Source organism: Dendronephthya gigantea, unplaced genomic scaffold (assembly GCF_004324835.1).
Source record: "Dendronephthya gigantea isolate DGI-Jeju-01 unplaced genomic scaffold, DenGig_1.0 001057F, whole genome shotgun sequence".
Classification (NCBI taxonomy): Eukaryota; Metazoa; Cnidaria; class Anthozoa; order Malacalcyonacea; family Nephtheidae; genus Dendronephthya; species Dendronephthya gigantea.
This window is the reverse complement of record NW_021164067.1, coordinates 1,830-11,283: the sequence shown is the minus strand read 5'-3', so window position 1 is coordinate 11,283 and position 9,454 is coordinate 1,830. Positions and strand designations below refer to the sequence as shown.

The 9,454-nt window shown below is 40.2% G+C and overlaps 1 protein-coding gene across 1 annotated transcript; it reads left to right on the top strand.

Annotated features, from left to right (window-relative positions):
- The first annotated feature begins 182 nt into the window (after positions 1–182).
- Positions 183–2,533, top strand: LOC114544925. Its single transcript, XM_028563408.1, has one exon. The coding sequence runs from the start codon at positions 610–612 to the stop codon at positions 2,521–2,523; it is 1,914 nt and encodes a 637-aa protein (XP_028419209.1). The 5' UTR covers positions 183–609; the 3' UTR covers positions 2,524–2,533.
- The last annotated feature ends 6,921 nt before the right edge of the window (positions 2,534–9,454 follow it).

The window sequence follows — 9,454 nt, the reverse complement described above, 5'->3', positions numbered from 1 at the left end:
AGGCTAGCATTAAGCATAGAAGACTTCTTCTGCTATCTTCGTTAAGCAATAGGAGGTATAATATCGGGTCCTGTAGCCTTGTTGGGATTTAGCTCTTGGTTTGAATAGCCAACAAATTCCATCATAATCAAATTAATTTTAATGTAATAAATATATCTAGTTATGTTTAAGTTAATAAAAGGATACTGTACGAGTGACTGCTAATCAGTTAAGCGTCAGGAGAAGTACGAGATAGAACGAACGGTTGATTTACAAATAGTTGTGTTAGACAAAGTCCTACGGGGATCCACCCTTCAGGTACTGAACTTTATCTGTTTGCATGTATGTTTGTAGTGTGATTAGTGTTTATGTTAATGTTTAAGTTTAGTTTGATTCATCGTATGAACTAAGAAAATGATTGGAATGCATGTATCTTTATACCTTTTACTTATATATAGTTAAACTTAATCTTTTCTATAGAATATATTTTCAATAAATATTAAAGAAATTCCCGTTCGACTTGCGTTTAAAGTAGCAGTGCCAAACAACTTCTGAAGGATATGTGTGCCGTTTAGTAGGCAAAGAGAGTGTTTGGTACAAGTAATTTGAGAATCAGAGAGTTATTACGAAATGTCGGACTCAGAATCAGCCTCTGTAGCCGAAACCCCTGAACTTCAGAGTACAATTAAAACTAAGCGAAAGCAGTTAAGAGCCAGGATAACCCGTTCCATAAAACGTATTAAGGAGTACATTCAACAGAACAGTGAGAACAAAAAACGATTTGATAAGGAGATAAGGGAACTGAGATGCGATTTTGGAAAGGCACGCGATTTGCACACGCAATTGTACGATTTCGCAGACGAAACGCAAACAGCAGCACTAGATAAATGGGAAAATGAATTAACGAATGACGTTTATTCGATAGAAGAAGAAATTGAACTGTATCTTAGTACACTTTCAATGCCGGGGGCATCCCAAATCCCAAGTACCACGGAAAATATGCAAAGTATGCAAGATATGCCGCCTCTTGAAGAGCCTGAAACTCGGTCTACAAATACGGACAACATTCCAGCAAACGAAGTAAATATAATCCCACAAGTGAATGAATCCCCACAAGAAAATGTAGTTCCACAAGCAAACGAATCCTCCCCAGTAAACGAAACCCCCCCAGTTTGCCCCATTTCAACACGAGTTAGTTTAAATCCAAACCCAGCGCCATCTACAACAAGTTCCCGTCCCTTTGATGCATGGATAGACGATTTGACAGAGTTTAAGGAAACCGTATTGCCTGAAGTGTCACAAGCCGTGTCAATAGCTGATGCACTTTATAAATTAGAAGCCAGTAGGGATATACCGACCATCAAACTTCCTAAATTTAGCGGCAACGCGCTTGTCTATGCTGATTTCATAGACCGGTTCAAAATCCATATTCACGACAAACCACATTTGACAGACGATAGGCGAATGATTCAGCTAAAAATGCATGTTACTGGAGACGCAGAACGCGCGATCTCAGGTGTTGGTTCCAAGGGCGTTATGTATGCAACGGCATTAAAGATTTTAAAGGAACAGTTCGGACAGCCAAGCACAAATGCACGTTGTTTGGTAAATCGGCTTACCAAAGGTGATAAAATCCAAAGGAATGACAGGAATGCGCTTCGAGAACTTTCGATCGATTTAGTTAATTGCGTGGCGACGATGCATCAAGTCAAGTACTTCGCTGACGTAAACGCGAGTGATAATTTGCGAAAGATAGTAATGAGATTACCGGATTATCTCATCCAAAAATGGAAAGGCGTTGTTATAGAGATTAGAGACAAGCAGCGAGCCCCAACGATTAACGATATAGCCACCTTCCTCAGAAAACAAGTTAAGGCGGAGTTTGATCCTGATTTTGGCGACGTAACGCTAAGACCCCCCAAGTACGACACGCGAAGAGGCGATGGAAAGGACAGAAATGGCATACATTCAGCACAAAAAACCTTGAAATGCTTCGTGTGTGATGGAGATCACAAAGTCGTAGAGTGTCCCACCCTAGCTGATTCCACGGTTCCAGAACGCTTGACCTTAGCGAAGAATGCAAGATTGTGCTTCTCGTGTTTAAACAAAGGACATACGTCGAAGGAGTGTAGATCTAAGAAAAGATGTGAGAAAGACGGATGCACCCGTATGCACCACCAACTGTTGCACGAAGAACCTGGGACGATGGGAGCTATGTCATCTATATTAGACAGAGGAAGCATTCTACCAGTCGTCAGAGTTTGTTTTAAAGCGCCAAACGGTCGAACACGCGAAGGAAATGTACTCATGGATAGCGGGGCGGGTACAACGGTTATAAGAAAGGATTTTGCACGATCTCTTGGCTTGCAAGGAAAACGAGAGAAGATAAGTCTAGCTGTAGTTGGAGGAGAGAAAGTCGACGAGCCAGAAAGCAGAAGAGTGTCATTTTCCATCTCAGCACTAAACGGTTCTGAAGAGCATAAAATTGAAGCCCATGAGATTGCGAGAACTGTTCTAAGTGTTCCACGTTTGGATCGGTCGTAGCTGAAGTCGTTCACCCATCTTCGAGACGTCGAATTTGCGCATAAAGCTGGTCCAATCGATCTTATCTTGGGAGTCCAGTACAGTCATTTACACGCAGAAGATGAAGTGCGTCAAGGTCGTCAGTTTGAGCCTGTCGCGAAACGAACAAAGGTTGGCTGGTTTGTCATTGGTGCTGATAGTTCAAAGAAGACATCCAACATATACTCAGTACGTCTGGTCCAACCTGTTAATCTTGAAAAATTCTACGAGTTCGAAACCCTCGGTATTCAAGCCCCTCAGTATCAATGTCCCGAATCAGCTATGTCAATTGAAGATAGAAAGGCGATCGAGTTAATGGAGAATTCCTGTAAGAAAAGGGGAGAAAGATACGAAATTGGTCTTCCTTGGAAGAAAGATAAGGGTTTTCTACCCAATAACTATGTTCTTGCCGAGAAAAGGTTGCATTCGCTGGAAAGAAGTTTGCGAAAGAACGGTGATAAAGCTCGTTTGTACCATGAAGTCATGAACGAATACGAGAGAAATGGTTGGTCGCGTCAGTTATCGAAAGAAGAAGTCGAAGACAAAGATAAACCGGAGTATTACCTGCCTCATCACGGAGTTTATCGACCGGAGAAAAAGAGTACCCCCTTGAGAGTCGTATTTGACCCTGCTTGTCAATATCATGGTGTGTCGTTGAATTCGTTCCTTTACAAAGGTCCCTGCCTAATTGGAAATCTGCTTGGAGTGTTATTACGCTTTAGAGAAGATCTCGTTGGTCTCGTCGGAGATATTTCGAAAATGTATTTGCAAATCCTCCTTCCAAAAGAAGACACGCTGGTCCATCGTTATTTATGAAGAGATTTGGATGAAAGTCGCGATCCAAAGGTTTATGCGCTTCAAAGAGTTACGTTTGGAGACAAACCATCACCTGACATGGCAAGCTTTGTTATGATCAGAATTGCGAATGAAGACGAGTCTCAGTATCCACGAGCTGCTGTGATTCTCAAACGTGACCGATACATGGATGATCTCATCAATTCAACGAATTCAAAAAGCGAAGCAGAGAAAAGCATAAACGAAGTCGACAGTGTGTTGGCTACAGGAAGCTTTAAAATAAAGGAATGGTTCGTTTCATCGCCAAGTGAAGACGAAAGAGACAAGGACGTTTCAAGTCCTGAAGAAAGGAATTCAAAGCAGGACGAGATTGAGCTAAATAAAGGAAGTACAGCGACAAACGAAGTTAACCTTGACGGTGAAGAGGGAATCAAAACCTTAGGAGTCAACTGGAATCCGCAGTCGGATGAGTTTAGTTTCTCGGTAAAGAAGATAAATGACGAAGAAGCGTTAACAAAGCGAACAGTTCTTTCGAGAATTTCACGTCTGTTTGACCCTCTGGGTTAGACCTCCGTGGTAACCATCAAGGCAAGAGTTGCTCTCCAAGAAATTTGGAAGGCAAAGAAGTACGACTGGGATGATCCATTGCCTGATGAAATGCGCGATTTGTGGTACAAACTTTTCAGAGAGCTGGAAGAGTTAAATGAGATTGCAATCCCACGTTGTTTACGTCCTCGCTAGATTTGTGGACCATCCGAATTGCACGTTTTCGCCGACGCAAGTGCTACAGCTTATGGAGCAGTAGCTTATCTTCTCTGGCCTACTTCCAAAGGTCCTAAAGTGAGTCTAATCGCCTCGAGAGTTAGAGTTGCCCCTTTACGTCAGGCAACTATTCCACGATTAGAACTTATGGCATCATTGGTTGCTTCGAGATTGGCAACTACCATTTACAACGCGTTTTAAGACGAAGCCAGTTAAGCTGTGGTCCGATTCAAAGATAGTTTTGCATTGATTGCAGTCCGATTCTACAATGTTGAAAGCGTTCGTGGGCGTTCGTGTAGCTGAGATACAGTCAACGTGGGAGTCAAGTCATTGGCAACATGTTCCTTCCGCCTTGAACTCGGCAGATGATCTAAGCCGAGGAATAAAAGTCAAAGACATGCCTGGTCGATGGTTTCAAGGACCGAAATTCCTTAAGTTGCCAGAAAGTGAATGGCCAAACGAGAGCGTGGAAACTGATACAGAGAATGACACAGAAAGAAAGAAACCCAAAATTGTGGGCAGTGTCAATCCCGAAACCCCATGTATTGATCCAAAGAAGTATTCAAATTGGCAACGGTTAGTCAGAATTACGGCTTATTGTATCCGTTTTGGTCGTAACGCTCGAGTCAGTGTACAAGATAAGTCGAGGATAGAGTTGGGTCCTCTTCAACCTGGTGAATTAAACGAGGCCAAAGAATTCTGGATTCGAAGAGCACAGAGCACGATAGTCGACTGGAAAAATCATTGCAAGGATCTTGTACCCTTCGTCGAGAACGACATCATCCGAGTTGGTGGACGCCTCAAGAGAGCTTCCCTTCCCTATGATCAAACACATCCCATCCTGTTACCCGGAAACCACCACGTATCAAAGTTAATAATGGAAGAATTCCACGAGAAAGTTTGCCACGCTGGCTGTGAAAGAAGCCTTTCTGAAAGTAGACGTGAGTATTGGATTATTGGCGGACGGCGTATGGTAAAGAAAATCATCAAGAACTGTTTGATATGTCGTAAGTTTCGTCAGCGACCCCACTCCACCTTGATGGCAGACCTTCCTCGAGAGCGAGTGAAACCATTTTCCCCACCATTTACAGTAACTGCATGGCGTGGATCTGTTCGGTCCATTCAGTCTTAAAGTTTCGAGAAACAAGAGTGTTAAAGCCTGGGGTGCAATTTTCACTTGTGCTACAGTACGGGCTATCCATTTAGAAATCGTCGAGAGTATGTCAGCCGAAGCCTTTCTCCACGCGATGAGACGATTCGCTTCCCATCATGGTTGGCCAAGCACGATAATTTCCGATAACGGTACGTCGTTTGTTGGAACAGAGAGATTATTAAGAGAGCTATTTACAAAGTTGCGAAAGAAGCTCGAAGATTTCGCAACCCTACATCAACTTCGCTGGATTTTTACCACGCCCCGGAGCCCTCATCAAGGCGGAATTTATGAAAGCTTGATAAAACAAGTGAAACGTGCCATTCGAGTGGTGATCGGAAGCCAACGGTTATCTTGGAACGAAATGAACACAGTGTTTGCCGAAGTAAAGTCGTTGATCAACGGAAGACCCTCAGGATACCCATCGAACGATCCAATGATTTACAACCCCTTACCCCTAACCATTTCCTCATCGGTCGAGCATCGAACAGCGTTCCTCACGGGTCATTCGAAAGAAGTGAAATCTTAAGTCGAAGGTTTGAGTTTGTCCAAAGCCTGGTTCAGCAATTTTGGAAGAGATTTATTCGAGAGTATCTCCCGACGTTGCAGAAAAGAGGAAAGTGGCGATTAAAAGAACGACAGATGAAGATTGGCGACTTGGTCTTGATGGTCGATTATGAGACACCGCGCGGGAAATGGAAGTTAGCCCGAGTTGAAGAAGTTTACCCTGGAAAGGATGGTGTGGTAAGGAATGTTTTGGTCAAAACGCAGCATGGTCATTACAAAAGGTCGGTGCAACGTTTATGTGTTTTAATAGAAGCTAGTAGCCCATGAACGAGCATCCACGAACTGTGGCCCCGGAGGGTTGGTTTGAATAGCCAACAACATTCCATCATAATCAAATTAATTTTAATGTAATAAATATATCTAGTTATGTTAGTTATTAAGTTAATAAAAGGATACTGTACGAGTGACTGCTAATCAGTTAAGCGTCAGGAGAAGTACGAGATAGAACGAACGGTTGATTTACAAATAGTTGTGTTAGACAAAGTCCTACGGGGATCCACCCTTCAGGTACTGAACTTTATCTGTTTGCATGTATGTTTGTAGTGTGATTAGTGTTTATGTTAATGTTTAAGTTTAGTTTGATTCATCGTATGAACTAAGAAAATGATTGGAATGCATGTATCTTTATACCTTTTACTTATATATAGTTAAACTTAATCTTTTCTATAGAATATATTTTCAATAAATATTAAAGAAATTCCCGTTCGACTTGCGTTTAAAGTAGCAGTGCCAAACAGCTCTCGTAATGAACCCAAAACGTCAGAACATGTAATCTCTCTAAAGCTGAATAAATTATCGTACCATTTTTCTTGAATTTTACTACGCTACTAGTTGTGTGTAGGGTATTGAGCGTTGCATTTCAATACATGAAATCGGTGCTGTTATCAGAAAAATCCATAACTTATCTACTCGTTCACATATATCAAAAGAAGATGGCAGCAGTAATTGAAAATGTAAACATGTCTTAATATGTACCTCTCCAATAGCGACATCTCTCTGATATGAACATATCAAGTCAAGTCCGGAATTGCAAAGTTAACCCATCCCCTGCTAATGATGTGATTTATTGCAAGTGCGTGAAGAGATAAACAATTGTGATATCAACAGCCCGTGTAACTCAGGTATATTTACTAGTCAAGGCCCTGCAAAGGAGTTTGTGTGCATTTCATGCAAAACAGGTTATCTCAATTGTTTTCGGGTAAAATGACCATGGCGGTCATAACCGCCATAGCTCTAAATCCTGAATTATCAAAGCTACAGTCTTTCTGAATTGCTTATATGGTTCAGAATGGTTGCTTTTAGGGGTGGTCACTGGAGGGTGAAATTATCATCAGTTTTATATTTTACAAGCAAATTATGTTTACCATTCCAGGTCAACTGCTAATTAGGCATAAAATTACTGATTCACCCGGAAAAGTCTATTTTTTTCTATTTTCTAAAAATGTTCGCCATATTATGAAAAAAATGCTTTTAATATATTTATTAAAATTTCCAAAGAAATAACGATGTTTTGTTGCGATACGACATATTTCATTCACTTAACCCCCACTAAAACACAATTTCAGCCATATTTTGCAAATTTAATCGCTGTTTTTCGTCGTCCGTCGCAAGCGCCTTCTAAACATGGTACTCTAACACGACTCTAGTTGACTAAAGAATTCTTTCCGCCATTGATTTCATCAATTATGTCGCCATTGCAATGGCATAATCCTCAACAACTCCACCAAGTCCACCTTCGTCAATCAAGCCATTTTCAATATTGTAGTAAATCACATCTGTAAGTCAAAAGCAATTGCTTGTCAATACAAAACAACTTTATACTGAAATATGTAAAGTAGAATGGATATTAGAATAAAAACAAATTAAAAAAAAATGTTCGTGATATTTGTAGCAATACAATCGACTTGCAAACTTCAACAAATGTTTTAATTCCCATCGACAACTCTGGTGACGGGTTGCAAATTTTAAGGTTGGGAAGGTTTGACTTGGCTTTCTTTGATAATTTTCCACTTGGTGAGTTTTTCTCTCCAAATGTTGCACTTTCTCTTCATGTCATAGATGTTTCAAAATATAAAGTGATTTTTTTATAGAGATGAATGAAAGAGTGCAATGGAATAATGGTTTTCAGTCGAGGCCTAAAGAGAAGTCTTTCAGCACTTTTTGTAAATAGTATAGCTAGTAATTTTCAATAAGTGACCGTAAGTAAGAACGGGTTCAAACGGCTCACTCCTTTCACTTACTTGCGAATGCCACTACAGAGAGAAAGATACATAAATATATGCGAGTGAATAATACTGATTATTACTGAAAATGAAAAAAATGAGGAATGATCTAGCAACGGCTTCAGCCAGTGCTTCTTCTCTCAGCAATAAAAAACTCCATAATTCGAAACTCGCTAAAGTGCAAAATTAATGTTTCGAAGTTTTCTGAGCGTCATTTAGTAATACCAGCAAAGTGGTGTTGAAGGTTTTGAGGTATACGATACTTCATCAAATTTAGATTAAAATTTAAATTACAATTAATGTATCCTACCTTTCATTTGTGCTATCGGAAACTGCAGTAGAACGAGATTGAAGCTATAAACACAAATTGAAAATACCAGTTACGGATTTTTGTTAAGCGTTGCAAAGTATTCTACAAACATCGTGCTTATAAAATGTCTCAATATTTTGAACCATGTTTCATGGTATTTGTTTTCAAGAAATAATAGATGGACAGAAGAAACAAAAATGAGGCTCACATCAAATCTCATAGTTGGAGAAAGAATAAAATTAGACCTCTAGATGTCACCCAACCAGGTTGATCTTTTTTGTTATTTTCGGAATAATTTTATTCATAAAAATTTTATCATGTTCGCTCTCTGTTGTCATTTCCTACCATCTGTTGAGACCTCTGTGCCGCTAGGCAAGCTACAGCGAAAGAGCACTGGCTTCTACTGTGATATCTTATCTGTGAAGTCTTATCAGTGCCCGTTTCGTTGAAGAAACGATGAACCAAGATTCAACTTCGCGTCATAAAATCTTTGAAACATCAGCCCGACTTTCTTCATATTTCAACTGAAGGCCTTTCCGTGAAGTACTTTAGATAAAAAAGTCATTTATATCCGGATTGGGTTCCTCCTCCAGGGCAAGAGTCGTGCATTGACCACGTGATAACGAAACATTCTGAGCTCATCAGTGAAGGATGAACAGTTGTAAAGGTTTTATTGCAACTCATAAGAATTACCAAAGGATATATTTTGTAAAATCTATTATATTACGAGCGTCTTTCCTTAAGTCTAGCGACCTACATTGTTCCGGTACCGCATGAGAAACTCTAGCTCGAATCCTCTTGATCTGACGTATTCTTTGTAACCAATTACAGCCTAGGTATCTGTAGTTTTCTTCTGATTTTGGTGAATAACTGACGCAATCTTAAAAAGAAAAACATTCGTATACCGTCAATATCACATCCGGACATTTAAATTACCCTAAGTTACTGACCAAATTTATTTAACATGCATTGCAATATGACGAACCAACTTCGACAGGTTTTTATCGGAAATAACTCTAGGGCCATGATTTGTATTGTTTAGAATATCCCTGAGTTTAGCTTTAACGTTCAAACACACGATATTACTGTCGTTATCAATGGAAATGT

Excerpts from the sequence above, each read along its gene's own strand:
- LOC114544925 (XM_028563408.1), top strand. The coding sequence starts at position 610 with ATGTCGGACTCAGAATCAGCCTCTGTAGCCGAAACCCCTGAACTTCAG.